At 40.4% G+C, this 19,531-nt stretch overlaps 1 protein-coding gene across 2 annotated transcripts in view; it reads left to right on the top strand.

The window, feature by feature from the left end:
• Nucleotides 1-16,364, top strand: part of P2RX6 (purinergic receptor P2X 6) — a 50,795-nt gene extending 34,431 nt beyond the window's left edge. Inside the window, exons 8-13 of one of the 2 annotated variants that reach the window (XR_008847404.1) lie at nt 5,673-5,782; nt 7,156-7,249; nt 7,482-7,547; nt 10,814-10,891; nt 13,518-13,653; nt 14,670-16,364. Coding sequence is in view for 1 of the 2 variants with exons in the window: in XM_056537236.1 (XP_056393211.1) it covers nt 5,673-5,782; nt 7,156-7,249; nt 7,482-7,547; nt 10,814-10,891; nt 13,518-13,583 (414 nt within the window). In the remaining variant the exon portion in view is untranslated. Of the gene's footprint in view, nt 1-5,672; nt 5,783-7,155; nt 7,250-7,481; nt 7,548-10,813; nt 10,892-13,517 lie in introns of both variants that reach the window. The other variant, XM_056537236.1, reaches the window with a different exon arrangement.
• Nucleotides 16,365-19,531: the final 3,167 nt, after the last annotated feature.

Raw genomic sequence — 19,531 nt, 5'->3', positions numbered from 1 at the left:
TGATGAGACACACATGCAGGTACAGTGTTGCCCTCACTTTAAATTACAGCACAAATGAATGTTTACCTTTGATATATGATAGGAAGAATCTTTATATTTATTCTAAATACTATTCCTGGTAAGAAATCAAGTCTTCTAGAGGATTGCATTGATATGTCAAAAGATCAGTGGGATAGCCACAGAAGACACTGTGGGGGAGATTTATCAAAACCTGTGCAGAGAAAGAGTGGTGCAGTTGCCCCTAGCAACCAATCAGACTGCTTCTTCCATTTTTTGCAGGCCTTTTTAACCCCTTAAGGACCAGGCCATTTTATACCTTAAGGACCGGAGCATTTTTTGCAATTCTGACCACTGTCACTTTAAACATTAATAACTCTGGAATGCTTTTAGTTATCATTCTGATTCCGAGATTGTTTTTTCGTGACATATTCTACTTTAACTTAGTGGTAAAATTTTATGGTAACTTGCATCCTTTCTTGGTGAAAAATCCCAAAATTTGATGAAAAAAATGAAAATTTTGCATTTTTCTAACTTTGAAGCTCTCTGCTTGTAAGGAAAATGGATATTCAAAATATATTTTTTTTGGGTTCACATATACAATATGTCTACTTTATGTTTGCATCATAAAATTTATGAGTTTTTACTTTTGGAAGACACCATAGGGCTTCAAAGTTCAGTAGCAATTTTGAAATTTTTCACAAAATTTTCAAACTCACTATTTTTCAGGGACCAGTTCAGTTTTGAAGTGGATTTGAAGGGTCTTCATATTAGAAATACCCCATAAAACACCCCATTATGAAAACTACACCCCCTAAAGTATTCAAAAAAACATTCAGTAAGTGTATTAACCCTTTAGGTGTTTCACAGGAATAGCAGCAAAGTGAAGGAGAAAATTCAAAATCTTCATTTTTTACACTCGCATGTTCTTGTAGACCCAATTTTTGAATTTTTGCAAGGGATAAAAAGGAAAAAATTTTTACTTGTATTTGAAACCCAATTTCTCTCGAGTAAGCACATACCTCATATGTCTATGTTAATTGTTCGGCGGGCGCAGTAGAGGGCTCAGAAGGGAAGGAGCGACAAATGGTTTTTGGGGGGCATGCCGCATTTAGGAAGCCCCTATGGTGCCAGGACAGCAAAAAAAAAACACATGGCATACCATTTTGGAAACTAGACCCCTCAGGGAACGTAACAAGGGGTAATGTGAACCTTAATACCCTACAGGTGATTCACGACTTTTGCATATGTAAAAAAAATATATATTTTTTTTACCTAAAATGCTTGGTTTCCCAAAAATTTTACATTTTTAAAAAGGGTAATAGCAGAAAATACCCCCCAAAATTTGAAGCCCAATTTCTCCCGATACAGAAAACACCCCATATGGGGGTGAAAAGTGCTCTGCTGGCGCACTACAGGTCTCAGAATAGAAGGAGTCACATTTGGCTTTTTGAAAGCAAATTTTGCTCTGGGGGCATGCCGCATTTAGGAAGCCCCTATGGTGCCAGAACAGCAAAAAAAAAACACATGGCATACCATTTTGGAAACTAGACCCCTCGGGGAACGTAACAAGGGGTAACGTGAACCTTAATGCCCGACAGGTGTTTCACGACTTTTGCATATGTAAAAAAAAAAATTATTTTTTACCTAAAATGCTTGTTTTCCCAAAATGTTTACATTTTTAAAAAGGGTAATAGCGGAAAATACCCCCCAAAATTTGAAGCCCAATTTCTCCCGATTCAGAAAACACCCCATATGGGGGTGAAAAGTGCTCTGCTGGCGCACTACAGGTCTCAGAAGAGAAGGAGTAACATTTGGCTTTTTGAAAGCAAATTTTGCTCTGGGGGCATGCCGCATTTAGGAAGCCCCTATGGTGCCAGAACAGCAAAAAAAAAACACATGGCATACCATTTTGGAAACTAGACCCCTCGGGGAACGTAACAAGGGGTAATGTGAACCTTAATACCCTACAGGTGTTTCACGACTTTTGCATATGTAAAAAAATATATTTTTTTTTTACCTAAAATGCTTGGTTTCCCAAAATTTTTACAATTTTAAAAAAGGGTAATAGCAGAAAATACCCCCCAAAATTTGAAGCCCAATTTCTCCCGATTCAGAAAACACCCCATATGGGTGTGAAAAGTGCTCTGCTGGCGCACTACAGGTCTCAGAAGAGAAGGAGTCACATTTGGCTTTTTGAAAGCGAATTTTGCTCTGGGGGCATGCCGCATTTAGGAAGCCCCTATGGTGCCAGGACAGCAAAAAAAAAAACACATGGCATACCATTTTGGAAACTAGACCCCTCGGGGAACGTAACAAGGGGTAATTTGAACCTTAATACCCTACAGGTGTTTCACGACTTTTGCATATGTAAAAAAATATATATTTTTTTTTACCTAAAATGCTTGTTTTCCCAAAAATTTTACATTTTTTAAAAGGGTAATAGCAGAAAATACCCCCCAAAATTTGAAGCCCAATTTCTCCCGAGTACGGCGATACCCCATATGTGGCCCTAAACTGTTGCCTTGAAATACGACAGGGCTCCAAAGTGAGAGCGCCATGCGCATTTGAGGCCTAAATTAGGGACTTGCATAGGGGTGGACATAGGGGTATTCTACGCCAGTGATTCCCAAACAGGGGGCCTCCAGCTGTTGTAAAACTCCCAGCATGCCTGGACAGTCAACGGCTATCTGGCAATACTGGGAGTAGTTGTTTTGCAACAGCTGGAGGCTCCGTTTTGGAAACAGTGGCGTACCAGACGTTTTTCATTTTTATTGGGGAGGGGGGTTGTATAGGGGTATGTGTATATGTAGTGTTTTTTACTTTTTATTTTATTTTGTGTTAGTGTAGTGTAGTGTTTTTAGGGTACAGTCGCACGGGCGGGGGTTCACAGTAGTTTCTCGCTGGCAGTTTGAGCTACGGCAGAAAATTTGACGCAGCTCAAACTTGCAGCCGGATACTTACTGTAATCCTCCGCCCATGTGAGTGTACCCTGTACGTTCACATTGGGGGGGGGGGGGGGGAACATCCAGCTGTTGCAAAACTACCACTCCCAGCATGTACAGTCTATCAGTGCATGCTGGGAGTTGTAGTTTTGCAACCGCTGGAGGCTCCGTTCTGGAAACAGTGGCGTACCAGACGTTTTTTATTTTTATTGGGGAGGGGGGCTGTGTAGGGGTATGTGTATATGTAGTGTTTTTTACTTTTTATTTTATTTTGTGGTAGTGTAGTGTAGTGTTTTTAGGGTACAGTCACACGGGCGGGGGGTTCACAGTAGTTTCTCGCTGGCAGTATGAGCTGCGGCAGAAATTTTGCCGCACCTCAAACTTGCAGCCGGATACTAACTGTAATCCTCCGCCCATGTGAGTGTACCCTGTACGTTCACATTGGGGGGGGGACATCCAGCTGTTGCAAAACTACAACTCCCAGCATGTACGGTCTATCAGTGCATGCTGGGAGTTGTAGTTTTGCAACAGCTGGAGGCACACTGGTTGTGAAACACCGAGTTTGGTAACAAACTCAGTGTTTTGCAACCAGTGTGCCTTCAGCTGTTGCAAAAGCTACAACCCCCAGCATGTACGGACAGCGGAAGGGCATGCTGGGTGTTGTAGTTATGCAACAGCCGGAGGCATACTACTTTGGCTGGGGATGCTGGGGATTGTAGTTATGCAACAGCTGGAGATACACTGGTTTACTACTTAACTCAGTGTGCCTTCAGCTGTTGCAAAACTACAACTCTCAGCAGTCACCGACAGCCAACGGGCATGCTGGGAGTTGTAGTTATGCAACCACCAGATGCACCACTACAACTCCCAGCATGCACTTTAGCTGATTGTGCAAGCTGGGAGTTGTAGTTACACAACAGCTGAAGGTACACTTTTCCATAGAAAGAATGTGCCTCCAGCTGTTGCAAAACTACAAGTCCCAGCATGCCCATAAGGGCATGCTGGGAGTTGTGGTGGTCTGCCTCCTGCTGTTGCATAACTACAGCTCCCAGCATGCCCTTTTTGCATGCTGGGAGCTGTTGCTAAGCAACAGCAGGAGGCTGTCACTCACCTCCAACGATCCAGCCGCACAGGTCAGTCCCTCGTCGTCTCCGCCGCGGCCGGCGCTCCTGGGGCCCCGATCCCAACAGGGACGCCGGGGATCGGGGTCCCCAGCACCGGGGGTCGTCTTCCCGCACCCGCTCACGTCCTCCGGAAGAGGGGCGGAGCGGGTTGCGGGAGTGACACCCGCAGCAGGCGCCCTGATTGGTCGGCCGGTAATCCGGCCGACGAATCAGGGCGATCGTGAGGTGGCACCAGTGCCACCTCACCCCTGCTGGCTCTGGCTGATCGGGGCCGTCTCTGACGGCCCCGATCAGCCAATAATTCCGGGTCATCGGGTCACTGGAGACCCGATTGACCCGGAATCCGCCGCAGATCGCTGGACTGAATTGTCCAGCGATCTGCGGCCATCGCCGACATGGGGGGTCATAATGACCCCCCTGGGCGATATGCCCCGATGCCTGCTGAACGATTTCAGCAGGCATCGGGGACCGGCTCCGCTCCAGATGGTTGCGGGGGGCCGGTAAAACACATGACGTTCTCATACGTCATGTGTCCTTAAGGACTCGGAAATGGAGACGTATGAGAACGTCATGTGTCCTTAAGGGGTTAAAAATGAAACAAGTGATCTGATTTGTTGCTATAGGCAACTGCACCACTCTTTCTCTGCACAGGTTTTGATAAAGCTCCCCCTGTAAGTCTCTAACAAAGTATAAGTGAACAGAGTTTCCGTCCTGACTGACCGCACATTGCATGAACTTGCTTGTATTTTTCTATGAAAATATATCAGTTCACCACATTCACATGCAGTGGAAAAAAAAGTCTTGTAGTACAAACAATGAATGGATCCAGCAGGTGCAGTTAAAAGCCTTTTCCTTTCTTAAAGTGCGCATGCATTACAAAAACGTACAGCAGCTTTAATAAATTCCCCCCTAACTGTATAGTATAATAATAACTGCCCGGTGATCAATAGTCGAACAGAAACAAAAAAAAAAACAACAACAAAAAAAAGAAGAAAAACATGCATAATATAATAACTAGAGATGAGCGAACTTACAGTAAATTCGATTCGATTCGATTTGTCGCGAATGTCTCGGCTCGGCAGTTGATGACTTATCCTGCATAAATTAGTTCAGCCTTCAGGTGCTCCGGTGGCCTGGAAAAGGTGGATACATTCCTAGGAAAGAGTCTCCTAGGACTGTATCCACCTTTTCCAGCCCATCGGAGCACCTGAAAGCTGAACTAATTTATGCAGGAAAAGTCATCAACTGCCGAGCCGAGAAGTTCGTGACGAATCGAATTTACTGTAAGTTCGCTCATCTCTAATAATAACATAAGAAATACTGTCACAGTTTCTAGGCCAGATTCCAGGAGAACACAGCTGTTCACAATGTTGCTTTATTGGGTAACGTTTTCTAACTCCTTCTGTTGTTTTTTCTATAGGAAGTATGTTTGTTGTTTGTGTGATTCCAGCCTACAATGAAGAAGTAGCTTTTGGCCTTTATGAACTTTCATAAAATGTGGCTAATAAATTGTGGCATTTCTATATTTTCTTCACAAAACTGTATAAAAGAAATATAAATGTATATAGCAAATAACTATACATAAATTGATGTTAATATATTTCAGGGTGGAGTTGTTAGAATTGACATTACGTGGAACTGTGACTTGGATCAGTCGGAAAGTGCTTGTAAGCCACAATACTCATTCAGACTGCAGGACATAAAAAACAACTTTCGGTTAGTTTTTTTCACTTTTTTTTTATTGGATTCAATATAATTATTGGAAAAGTATAACTTCATTGTACGGATACAGAAAAGTGTGGTCATATACAGTATAACAAACATCTTATGTCTTTGTGCCTGAGATACCATTCAATAGAGCGGAAAGGAAGCATGTCAATTATTTGTTCTCTGGTGTGGTGGGTCACCAGGAACGTCCTATATTTGTTAAACATACGATTCACATGCATTTCACTTGCATTCTCTGCGTCCAAACAGTAAGTTCCTGGACACTAGGAAGCTCAGGAACAAGCCACAGCCTCATCATCACCCTTTTGGCAACCAGTTAAATTGCATGGATCAATTGTGCACAGCCCGAAGGCTCAGGGAATCCAGGGTGGCAGGACTTACATTTTGGAAAACAAGTTCCAAGGAATCCAAGGGGAGAGCAATCTTCCTGTGTCCATCTATGTATGACACAATCAACTTCCAATAGTCCTGGACCTAAGAACAGCCCCACACACCATGCCAAAAATCTGTGGAAGGTTACATACACTTAGGACAATAAAGAAACTGACCTGGGAAGGAGATACTCACGGGCAAGTTTAAACCTAGGCCCGATGGAGTCGAGTATGAGTATCACACCAAATGCAGCCTTCAGGCATAAACACAAAAAGAAATCCTGCTTGTCCAGCACTTATTATACAGATCTCTTCCCTGTCTGTACAGATGGCTTACTACCAACCACTCAACACAACGGTCACCAAATGTGTTACTCACACGGGTTACAATGTAAGGCTACAAACCTTCAGACTCAAATTCTCATCAGTGGTGCAGGTTCCTCAAAGCCTCACTTACAGACTGATGAACTGTCTTCAGAACCTGTGCTGATCTGGGCTAATCTGAAAACGTGGAGTGGCCAAGAAAGGGTATGAAAGACCCCACTACCAAACCTGCCTTTCATCTCGTAAAAATCCAGGTGCAAAAACAGGACTGACCAAAAGTCCATAGTAAGCAAATTTTTGCCAGGGATTTAACTATTTCTAGATTTTCCATATCTCACCCAGCTTTCCCTGGATGAGATATTCACTTATATTTATTGTTAAATAGCTGTAGGTGAAATACATGGTAAGATAGTGTCCACATTAGCCAAAGTCTCCCAGACAGGACAGTCACAACTTCCATAGCCAACACCTTCATCACTGGTAATAAATAAAATAAAAATAAAACTTCAGATTTCACTCATCCAGGATGCAGCTTTGCACCTCTCTACAGGTGCTGCTCTCTTCCTCTTCTATAAACTGAGACTGGCACTGAACAGGATTCTTTAAATGAACGATAGGGATTGTATTGTAAAGTTTAAACATTTATATAATATTATATATTTGTAGAACTGCAACTTATTACTGGGATGAAGAGAAACGGGAATACAGAGATCTCTTGAAGCTCTCTGGGATCCGCTTTGAGATATCTGTGACAGGAGAGGTTTGTATTTGTGTCTTAAGGGTACGTTCCCACATGGCGTATTTTGCTGCGTATTTGCTGCGCATTTGCTGCGTATTTGGTGCTGCGTATTTTCCTACCCATTGACTTCAACAGAGAAAATAAAATACGCAGCAGCAAATACGCAGCAAATACGCCGTGTGGGAATGTACCCTAAATGTTACACTCTTAATCTTGTTAAACAGTTTAATAAAATTGTGGTCTCTATATCCAGGCAAGAAAATTTGGTCTAGTCCCAACAGCCATAAGTCTTGGAACTGGATGTGCCTTTTTGGGAGCAGTGAGTAATATTGGAAAATGTATTTGCAGTACATAGCAGTAGAACATTTACCTGCCATTCAATCATCTGTAGTTAGGTCTTAGGTTGGGTTCACATTAGAAGGGCTCTATTATATGCCTATAGTATACACCAACACAGCAGCAGAAAGTTATGCTGATATATACAGTGGGTCTATTTACTTAATAATGGGCCAAAGCCTACTAGTGACTAAGTTCGGTTTATTTATCCAAAATATAATTTGCAGGACTCGTGGTCTACTATGCTTTTCTGTCCTGCAAAAATAAACATTCAGAAATAGACAGAATATAGTTGCTAGTTGACTGCTTTTGGTCCGTTAAAGTTATAGGGGTATTCCAGGAAAAAACTTTTTTTTTTTTTTTTTTTATATAACTGTTTATTTATGAGTTTTAAGAATTTTACAAGATAACAAATAAAATAAAATAAAAATAAAAAATGGAAGGAGAAAGCAACACTTAGAGAAAATTACAGCCATTTGATGAATCATATCAGAAAGAGAAAAGGCTTGTGTATTAACTAGGTGTTTCCTCAGGGATTTGAGAATAATACATTGGTGAAAATAAAAAAAAACAATTGAATGAGACAACAATTCTCCAGAGCATAGGTGAACATTTTTAGGAAGTGTTAACTCTGCTCGACTTAATGTAGATTATAAGCAGGAGTATGTAGAATGGAATTGCACTAGAAACAAATCATTGTAGCAGATATTTCTCATGTGTTAACAAGAAGAAAGCAAAAATAACAGTAAAGAAAGGAAAAAGAGAAGAGAAGTAAGAGGGAAAGTTGCATGGTCTCTACTCTGCCCCAACATGGATTCTAAAGCTATCCATCATGTATCATAGGTCTCCCAGTCTTCCCAGATTTTATAATATTTAGGGAGTGTGTTGTCTAGTGTTGCCGATAAGCATTCCAATCTTTTTATATCTCTAATCCTATCCAAAAGCATATTTATCGGAGGAGCAGTGGTTTCATTCCACCAGCTCGCAATCAAGCATTTAGCTGCCGTAAGAATTTGCAGTATAAGTTTAACCCGCATTTTAGTTATGCCTCCAGGAAGCACATTAAGTAAAAATATGGCAGGATCCCTAGGCAGCATCAAACCCATTACCTTTTGTATAATTTCCCGGACCGCATTCCAATACCCCAAAATCCCAGGACAATCCCAAAATATATGTGGAAGTGTACCTGTTGATTTCTGACATCTCCAACATAGCGGAGGAACCTGTGGGAATATGTGATGGAGTAGTTCAGGGGTATGGTACCAAAAGGTTAGAATTTTATATTGGTTTTCCTGGTATGTTGTGCATGCAGACGACTTGGCAGCATTAGACCAGATATTTCGCCATTGATCAAAAGAAAGTTTTCGTATCAGATATGATTCCCATTTATTCATGTATGCGTGACGAATCTCGGATGTATCTTTGGGTAAAATCAATTAAGTATATACATTTGAGATAAGTCCTCTAGTTGATTTATAGTTTTTACAAATATTCTCAAAGGGAGTCAATGGGGGTAAAGTTGTAGTTTGTGAGTTCAAGGATAGTGCAGAGAGTATATCCTGATATAACGGGAAGGATGCCTCCGGGAGATGATAGGTGGACTGGAGGGTGGCAAATAGCATTAACTTCCTTCTCAAGGGGTCAACTATGTCTACTAGTCGGTATAAGTTCCCCTTCACCCAAGCGTCAGTCACCACACTTTCGTAACTGGACGGAAGGGAAGGATTTGCGATCAAAGGAGCAAGCAATGATTTGTGTGACTTTAACCCGTGGGATGATTTAACTAACTCCCAGATCTTAAGCATGACTAAGGTCGATCTCAACATTTTCCTAGGAAACTGAGGTTGTCGCCAAGACCAGATCAATTAATCCAGGCATATAGACAGTATCCAACCCATCTCGATTTCCGACCACCGATGGGGTGGTTGGGCAGTAAATAGTGCTGTAAGTCTTCTCAAGTGTGTAGCTACATAATATTTATATAAGTCTGGAAATGACAATCCCCCAAGACTCCTAGGCATTGCCAAGACTGTAAAGGGGATTCTATGTCTTCCATCTTTCCAGACAAATTTAAGTAGCATAGACTGCAGGTTGAGAAGAGAGCCTTTTGGGATCAAAACAGGGAGCGTCTCTAACAAGTACAACATTTTTGGCAAGACCGTCATCTTCACTGCAGCTATTCTACCCAAGAGGGACAAAGGAAGTGATTTCCATTTAATCAATAATTTTTTAATTTCACAAACCAGAGGAGGAAAATTTTGTTTGAATAAGGAGGTGGTATTGGGGCTAAGGTTTATACCTAAATACTTAAGGGACGTCATCTGCCATCTATATCAACTGGCTCCAGAAAGTTAAACAGATTTGTAAATTACTTCTATTAAAAAATCTTAATCCTTTCAGTACTTAAGAGCTTCTGAAGTTAAGGTTGTTCTTTTCTGTCTAAATCCTCTCTGATGACACCTGTCTCTGGAAATGCCCAGTTTAGAAGAGGTTTGCTATGGGGATTTGCTTCTAAACTGGGCGTTTCCCGAGACACATGTCATCAGAGAGGATTTAGACAGAAAAGAACAACCTTAACTTCAGAAGCTCATAAGTACTGAAAGGATTAAGATTTTTTAATAGAAGTAATTTACAAATCTGTTTAACTTTCTGGAGCCAGTTGATATATATATAAAGGTTTTTTCCAGGAATACCCCTTTAATTGGTCTGCCCAGGACACACCACAGTTTACCTTACTACTGGTATGTCTTTTAAAAACTTTTTGAATCTTACAAACTTGAATTGTGGATTATACTGCAGTTTTATTATTAATGATAAGTCCTTTTCATTGATATCTTCTGTATAATAAATATGGGGGGTAATATTTAAAGACTTTTTTTTTGCACCTCTAAAGTGTTAACTGCGCATCATTTTTAGAAATGTGTTTGGTCTTTTGAAAGTTTGGGGCAAATAGAACATCATTTATTACCAGGTATACTTGGTATTAACTGCAACACTTATGTGCACTAGAAAGTTGTGCTAAACCTTTGAAAATAGGGTGTTAATAGCACAAAAAGCCTAGCCACTAAAAAAAATTGGCTAACATGGTGCTAAATCAGGTGCTAAATATCTGAATATGTGGCACTAATAGTGTGCGTTACATTTTAAGCAAATTTGGCGCAGCTAAAACAAAATAAATAGCACTTAATTCTTTCAATATCCCCAGATTGTGTAAATGAATATTGTAGAATAATTATTATCTTCTTGTAGATTACACTTCTTTGTGATGTGATTCTCCTATATTTGAACAGCAAAGCAGATTTATATTGGGGCTACAAGTATGAAGAGGTACGTAAATGGTTAAATTAAGATGCCTACACATATTAAATACATGTGAATGGGAATCTAAGAATCTAATGATAATCTAATGTGTATTGTAATACACAATGTATTGTAACTGTTGAGGATCATGGATCAGACATAAGAATTATGCATGCTGGATTTTAACATGCCTGATCCAATTATATTCCGGGGATAAGCTGCAGGTATTTGGCAGCTGCTTGACTCCTGCTTCCCTATGCAATAAATGGGATTGGCTGCCGACTGCTGCTATGTCATGAAGTTGTATCGACCATAACAGGTTTTATCAACATTTTTATGTTGATTAAAAAAAATAATAATAAAAAAGCACCTACAAAGGATGGGTAAGATGCCAAGCAAGATTACATTGTTGTCTTGAGAAATCTGAGACAGTTGGCAACTGTGCTTATCACATTAAGCAGTTGTAGAACTACATTTATTGGGTATCAGGACCTTCTTATATGCATTGACAACACAGCACTAACAAAACACAGTGGACAGTTTTGACAAGACCAGCTGTGTATCTTTACTGGGACATGCACAGGATTTTTAAAGGTGAGTTCCAAATACTAAGTGCCAGTGGTGGATATGACACAATCCCCTCTCCTGCACCATACAGTACTAAATGGATAATTGATAACTTTGGTCTATACCTAATATTCCCGGTATTTTGAAATGGTGAATGAGTTAATAGAAGCAGTCTAGACTAAAGCGTACCTATTATTTCTTTTTATTAAATATTTATATGAGCTGTTTTTCTCATGTAGTTCTCCAAATTTCTTGCTTCCTTTCAAACATACAGAATAGCAAGATAGAATTCTGTTTACCTTCAGCCACCTCTTGGGGTTTATACAGGTCCCATCCACTATAAGAAACCAATAGACAGTGCTCCCTAGTGGCAGCAGAAATTATTTCAGCTTTTTTTTCTGCTAATGGAGGGCTGGTTTTAGATTCAAGGTACCGGGATCCCCTATCTCGCTGTGTCCCTGTTTTAGGATGTCTAGGAGTTGCAGTCACAGCTAGCCCTGGTGACTAAATGTGGCCAACAGCCCTGCTACCTATAAAAACAAATTTTGCATCTAAGCGCAGGAGCTTCAATTTCAACAATTCTTCATCAGTCTTCATAATGTTCTTATTCTACTCGTAGGCCCTCTAGAACTGACTGCGTGGGTCAGATGTTAGGTTAGGCGGGTAATACTACTATTAGGAATTACCCCATCCCCCCCTCCCCACCAATTGTGTAACTGCGAATGTTTCATTTAATCAGTTGTGGTTCATTATTATTGCTCCAACCTGTTTCATTAGATTCTTGTGGTTATTCCAGAGGTAATATATATCGATGACTAGAGAGGAGTGAATTAAAAAAAATATTTGATTCGTCCGATTTGATTCGCTCATCTCTACTGAGGACCCATTGGAGGGCAAGTCTGATGCCAGCAGCCGCGGCAATTCCAGCTCCAGTAGTGTATAATTGCTGCAGTGTTTAAGTTGCTGCAGTTTAAAAACTTGTACTTGCATCTTAAAATCTAGTTGGTGGTCTGCCGTGAGGTCAGCTACTGCCTGTCCCAGCCCCTGCCTCTCAGCGCACCCCCATGCTCATCACTGAGAATTTCTGTACATGCAGCAATAGTAACAGTCCAGATAACAGAGTCTCTATGCATATAGCTTGAGCAGCGATTGACAGTTGGTTGGGATCAGATAAGCTCAATTTAGCTTCTTAGGGATTGTATAGCAGAGATCGGCTGGATTTAAGGGTGCGTTTAGGTCCAGTGATCTTGCGATGAGTAGCGGGGAATTGCTTAGTCTATCCGCTACGTTAGAGGCCGAGGCCGCAAGGCTTTGGCCTAGTAAATCGTCTTGTAAGCTGCGGAGGTCCTACCTCTTCCAGGATCAGCAACCCAAGAGACCGATCAAGATGGCGCAGGTCCCTTATATGGGCAGGGGCTTGCCGTTTTGGATTGGTCCATAACAACTGTCACTCACCGTTACAGTGCATTGTGGGTGAACATGTCACGGGAACCTCCAAAGGTCCTGTAGCAAAACCATAGAGTTCTAATCTAATCACGTAACCCGCAGGTCCTGCTACGCTCAAACAGGTAGGCAATTAAATATATACACATATCTATACTTATTTTTATAAGAACGTCTATACAGTCATAGACTAACTGAGAGGTGACAAGGGGTTAACTACAGAAGAGGGACCCCAACGTCCTAGGGACTATGACTATGGGGACCTCCATAAAGGTAACGTATGAAATACGGTACCGGGACACCACATTAGGTAAGTCCAGTCCATGCCCTACTTATTACCACCAAACATCCCTCTTGCCTACCGTGTATAACTTATACCCATTAGAAAAAGAGGACATGGGCTGGCCTTCTGCCTTGTAGGGGAACATGCCCTGGATACTTGAGCCTTATTTGCATAACAACAAAAAGGCTTATGTCTCAGTGCTGAAAAGAACTATGAAGATAAAAAGGTATGCCTGGAATCCTGATACTGTACTATCTAGCATATTTACACCCCTGTTTTTCTGCTGACCGTCCACTTTAAATGTATTTTTTGTCGTAAATTTTTGTAACTTTATGTTTTATATTCTATCTTGCTTTTTAGGCTAAACCACCAAAGAGTCATGAAGCTACAGAACCAGCTCCAGTACAAAATCTAAGCATAGACTGATGACTATCAGGAATATTTTCAGAGTTTTTTTTTAATGATACAAAGGCACAAGATAAACTTACATTGTGCGGTAATTATTTTGATATTTTATCTCTGTGTTGCCCAAGATAACATAAATTAAAAATGTAAACGTCAAGTAAGGGTACGTTCATATCTATACCATACAAATCCATTTGAAGTATACCCAATTTCAAATTGTGCAAAAAAGTACCCAATTTACATGAAAAAGTGGCCAATACGTTTTAATGTATAGGATAAAAACATACGTCACAAAGTTTTTATCCTATGCATTAAACATATTCGTACACGATTGGCTGCGATTGTATACATTTTACATACGCTTAAAACATATACCGTACTTTTTTTGTTTTCTTTCATATATGGTTATGTCACACAGGAAGAGAGTGGTTTATGTGGAGATGTCGGCAGCTCCCTACATGTATTGTGCATGGCTGCCAGAATCTCTGGTGCCATTTGTGCTTTTGTGCAGTTTGCAGATTGAAAGAAAATCATCCTGTGCACCTTCACTGAAACCTGCTGCCACATGTAGTACTCTGCTGAAAATGGCTTCCTAGGACTTTCTGTTTCGGCCACAGCCCACCAAAACTAGGAAGGCAGAGGCAAAATATGTTAAACGGGCTTCAAAAAACCCCAAACCGTTGTCCAAGTTTTTTTTTAATTTTTTTTTACACATATAGGCCAATACAACACCTTATGTGACAAATACAAATTTCAATGGAAATACAAACTTAAGTGGGAAAAACGTTGCATACTTTTTTTTCTTGTGGTGCAAAAAAACTTGGTGTGCAGGACTTTTTTTTTATACCACAAAAAAAGCATTGTCAATTGTACAGGGACAAAACACAGCTAAAATTGCAATACTTTGATTACGTTTGCTTAATAGGAGTCTATAGATACACCAAAAGAATACATAATGTACCTTTTAAATGTATTTCTACTGTGGTATAGATGTGAATGAGGCCTAATGTAAAAAGCACAAGTAATTGTTAAGTGTAAATATGATTTACACATTTACTGTGTAAATATTTAGAGAAAACCTGTTAGCCTACTTGCATTTTGTTGCAGATTTCAGCTTCAGTAGAAGCATCAGCACCTTGTGGGTGAATTAACTGTTCAGCTTCGGACTTGCAGCAACCAACCATTATTTTTATCATCATTATGGAGGATAAAGGGGTAACTGACACATAACTACCAAAGAAATCTAAGCCCTGCTTTCCTATGCTTGATATCTCAACTCTCAATGCTGCCTGATCCCTCTGTACTTTGCTGATTCTCCAGTTCATGACAAGGACTGTGGACAATCCATGCCTGTGCTTCATCAAGCCTACACCACTTGGCTGCTCCTGAGCTACTCAGCTGAACTACTCGACCAGTTCAGCTTCACTATATCACCAACTCTTTTTTCCTCTACTGCGTCAGCCTGTCTCATTTATCTGTGTCCCTTGACACAGTGACATTCTGGCCTGCCTGGGCAGCTGCCACCTAACTGGGAAAACTCTTAAGAAAGTGACTTGGTATCTCCCCTGCAGCAGTAGTCCAGCATCCACATACTGTAGCAGGATAAAGGGTGAAAACCAGGGGAATACGTAGGTGGCACAAGTTTGGCCAAAAGTCAAACCATTTGGTGACACAGAAGGTCATACCTGTTGGGGCGTTGCAGAGAACATAGAAACTAGAGGAAGTACACATTACCAAACACTCATAGTACAGATACATCCGCTATCTTTTAACATAGGCCCACCAGCATAGGATAAGTACCCTGTAAGTCCAGAAATCATTGGGGGAATAAAAAAATGTGTGCACCAGAAGTTTGCAACAGATTTTTTTAACAAATAAAAAAAAATATATAGAATTTTCCACACTGGTGGGGCTTAGCAAATAAATAAATGGGTGGGTGTGGTTTTTAATAGCGATGAGGCTCAAATGTGCCAAAAGCTCACCAAAATTGCACCAAACATGAAGCCAAATTAAGAATTGGTACTAAAACTAAAGGCTATGTTCACACTGCAGAATTCCCATATGTCTGCATTAATTCCACATCCGCGTTCATTTTTGCAGTATTCCGCATTCTTTTGGCATTTGCAGAATTTGTGCAGAGTTTCCTTCAGAATTCTGCAGGATCCTCAGTACTCTTATAAAGGTGGGCACATAATGTTACTAACATGCAAATTCTGCACCAATTGTGCACCAATTCCCCACTCAAGCCCCACTGATTTCAATAGGATTTCTCTGCGGAATTCTGCATAATTATAGGACAAGACTTATATTTTTACAGAATGCAGAATTTCCGCAGCAAAAATTCTGCTGCTGAAATTCTGCTGTGCGAATAACACAGTGGAATCCCATTGAAGTGAATAGGCAATTCATTTTTGTGGAATTTACTGCAGAATTTTCACGTGGAATTCTGCGCGGTAATTCTGCCATGTAAACATACCCAAACAGTCTAAAGATGCACAAGATTTTGAAATAGTCTGTGCCACTTTTGAACATGTTTTGCATTTGCAGAATGTCTAGTCTAAGCTAAAAATTTTGCACTATTTATTCCCCCATTGTTTTTGAATATCCCTCAGAAAATAGGACTTTACATCAATATTCTTGGTTTTTGGATTGACTTTTTCCATCTGCATCCTATCATGGGGTCTCCAGCCAGTCATCATCCATTTATCAAGTCAGGTTACACTGGTCACTTGTTAGTAACCTTAGTATGACTTATGGCATTCTAGTCCATCTGGTTTAACAATAAAACCTTTCTTCACAATATTCTGACTGCTGCTTTAATGTCAGGTCGTATAGCAGTAAAAATACACAGTATAGTGATTTATCTATTATCTTCCTGTGTTGATTGTCATGCTGGTATCTTTTCCTTCAGGTAAAAGACTATGGTCCAGATTTATCAAACTGTGTGAGAGAAAACCTGGAGTGATTTTCCCCCAGCAACCAATCACAGCTCAGCTTTCACTTTACCAGAGCTCGTTAGCTGAGATGTGATTGGTTGCTGTGGAAAAAATCACTCAGGTTTTTCTCTCATAAAGTTATTGATAAATCTGGGCCTATATGGTTTTGTATATCTCTCTTACAATTCTAAGGGCTTGTAACATTCCTTTTTTATCCTCGTATTGCTCAAAAGAGACTGAAAATGTATTTACATAAATACAATACAAAAAATCCATGTATCTTAGTCCCTTTGAGCCCTTGCACATTGAGCAACTTTCCCTATGACCAAGAGGAAATTCTGAGTGGAATCGGTTTGCAGCTGCCTTCCAATCCACTAGCGGAAGCCAGTTTGTTGAATGGAACTTTGAACTTTGGCGCTTATTTTCACTGCAAATTCCGTGCAAAATTACCAAGAAATTTAATGAGGAAATGTACTCAGTGTACAAGGCGCCTTAGTGTACAGGCAGTGGTCTGCCGTACACAGAAAGTTCTCATTTGTGTGCACCTAATTTATTTTGACATTATTTGCTCATGTGTTCTGCTTTAATAAATGTTTTTTTTAAGTTTGCATACTAAATCTGTGTCAATTTTTTTACTTTAAATCTTGGTGGTTTTCTGGTGAAACCTCTTGATGTGTCACTTGCATTTTTCTTGTTGGTGCTACTATGAGCAAAGTCCTGGTTGCAGCATGTTTGATTACTAGACTATGAGCCTCATTTACTAAGAGATTCAGGTTTTTCCTAGTGGGAAAAGTTGTTTCAGACATGCAGGATTCCTCTCTATTTACTATTGGGAAAAGTCGGGAACATTTTCTGACCAGCTTTTTCTAGGTCGATATTTCCAGCCATTTACCCACAGGATTTTCTGTGAATTCAATAGTAAATCGGTCGGGCTGTAAAACCATGTCCCTTTTCGGGCCAACCACGCCCCTTTTCGGACCGACCACACCCCCTTTTCGGCTTTTCACAGTGCAATGTCGGGTTTTTGGATTTTTCAGGCGCATACTGTAGCAAACTGGCGCAGACTTGTCTCAGACACTCTGCGCCAAAATAACCAGACAAAAAACGGTCGGTTTCAGCTTAGTAAATGAGGCCCTATATGTCCCAACATAGTCCTCTTCATGATTTGTGAGTACCTCTTGGCAAAATATCTAGTTTTAATCTGTTCAACTGTACCATCTGTGTCCATTTACTGCCTATGCCTTTTCTCCCAGTCTTAAAGAACATCCTATGCACACTCACAGGTCAGTCCTTTGCATAGTTTTTAGTTAATCTCCAGGCTCAAATAGGCTGATACATTAGGAATTGGTAATACTGGAAATTGCTGAACATTTCATTCATTAAAGAGTACCTTCATGATCTTGTTAAATTTTATAATCCTTCCAGTTCACTGCCCCATTATGATAAACCACCCCTGCCTTTATTTTTATTATTTGTTTCATTTTTCTACCTTGATATTGCTCTGTATTTTCTGCTCAGTCTCAACCAGATTCACAGACTGGGAAGGGCGTTCTCCAGCAGGTGTGACATCATCTGAAGCCATACAAGGGAGAACTTCCTCCCTCACTCTGCTACACACAGCCCATAGCAATTCAGTGTGAGATGAGCTATGATTGGCTAAGGCTGCATCCCCCCCCCCCCCCCTCAGCACTCGAGACAGAATTTTCTGATTTTGGACTTCTTCCAGACCAACAGGAGTCCAAAGTCTGTGCAAAAGATAGGGGGGGTAATGTGCTCTGGACAAGTAGGGAGACACCTAGTGGCAGCTTTTTTAAACACAAATAAAACATAGAAAACTTCATTTATTTTAACAGAGTACATTTTTTTAAAATTTACCATAAGGAATGCAATAGCAAAATTTTTTTCAATGACAGTGCCCTTTAATGACAATTTCTAGTGATGCTTTACAGCTGTCCAGTCTAATGCTGTTCATTTATGTGGAAAGTGCCTAGATATGTGCAGTGTTGTCTGGCATCTCAGGTTCTCTGCATACTCTTAGAGTTCTGTCATGTATTTCAAGTTTTGGACCATATTTTACGGAGGTTTTTGGTACGGCCTAGTTCAATTCAATGGGACTAATCTACATCCTGCCTTTATGATGGGTTTTCTGTGTGGAATCTGCACAAATAAGTGAAATGACACTTAAAATATGTGGACTTTGGAAAACAATTATCCCACAGGCACAGCAAGTTTTAAAGATGCAGTCAGAGAGTAGTTAGAGGGGTTTCTACATGGTTATACACCCACTCTGCTGATATCAGAAGCTTACTAAGACATGCCTGGATCAACAACTGCAAAACAGAACTGTTTTAAAAACAATACATTAGATAGAGCAAGAAAGTCACATTTGGTTTGTTTCAAACATTTAGGCCCACTTTTCCTAAAGCATTGGTTCTGATGATTCATTCAGCCTTTTTGCATAGCAGTTGTTTATGTCTATTAATCCTAGGTTCTGGCCAGTACAAGTCTCACCTCTCTCATGTGTTCAATGAATCGCAGTGTTTCGATTCCACATAAAGAGACATCTGCTCTCGGTACCACATGAAGAGACATCTGATTGTAGATCCTATGGAAAATCTTCTGCAAGAACATGTGATGTGATATGTAGTCACTTCTGCAACAGATAAATTGCTTTACCAAGACACAATCGATTGTCATAGTTTTCTCTGGTAAGAAAAACTTGCACATCTGCCACACTTGAAGGCGCATTTGAAATATGGTCCCACAAATAGCAGTGTGAACCATGGCAAGTATTGTTGTTTTCAAAAGGATAAATACTGCATGTCTTTTCTGTGTACAATGGCATGAAATATTGCAAAAATACATGCACAGGATTTATATATGGTGCCACATATGAGCAGCATGGGGGTCTTAACTACTGCATGATAGCAGTGTGGGGGTCCTAACTACTATATAGGGGCATTGTAGGAGTTTAAATTCTATCTGGGGCAGTATGGGGGTCCTTACTTGCTAGAAGCGAAAATGGGATAGAGT

Source organism: Hyla sarda, chromosome 1, assembly GCF_029499605.1.
Source record: "Hyla sarda isolate aHylSar1 chromosome 1, aHylSar1.hap1, whole genome shotgun sequence".
Classification (NCBI taxonomy): domain Eukaryota; kingdom Metazoa; phylum Chordata; class Amphibia; order Anura; family Hylidae; genus Hyla; species Hyla sarda.
Note: the sequence above shows the minus strand (reverse complement) of the source record. Positions and strands in the feature narration are given on the sequence as shown.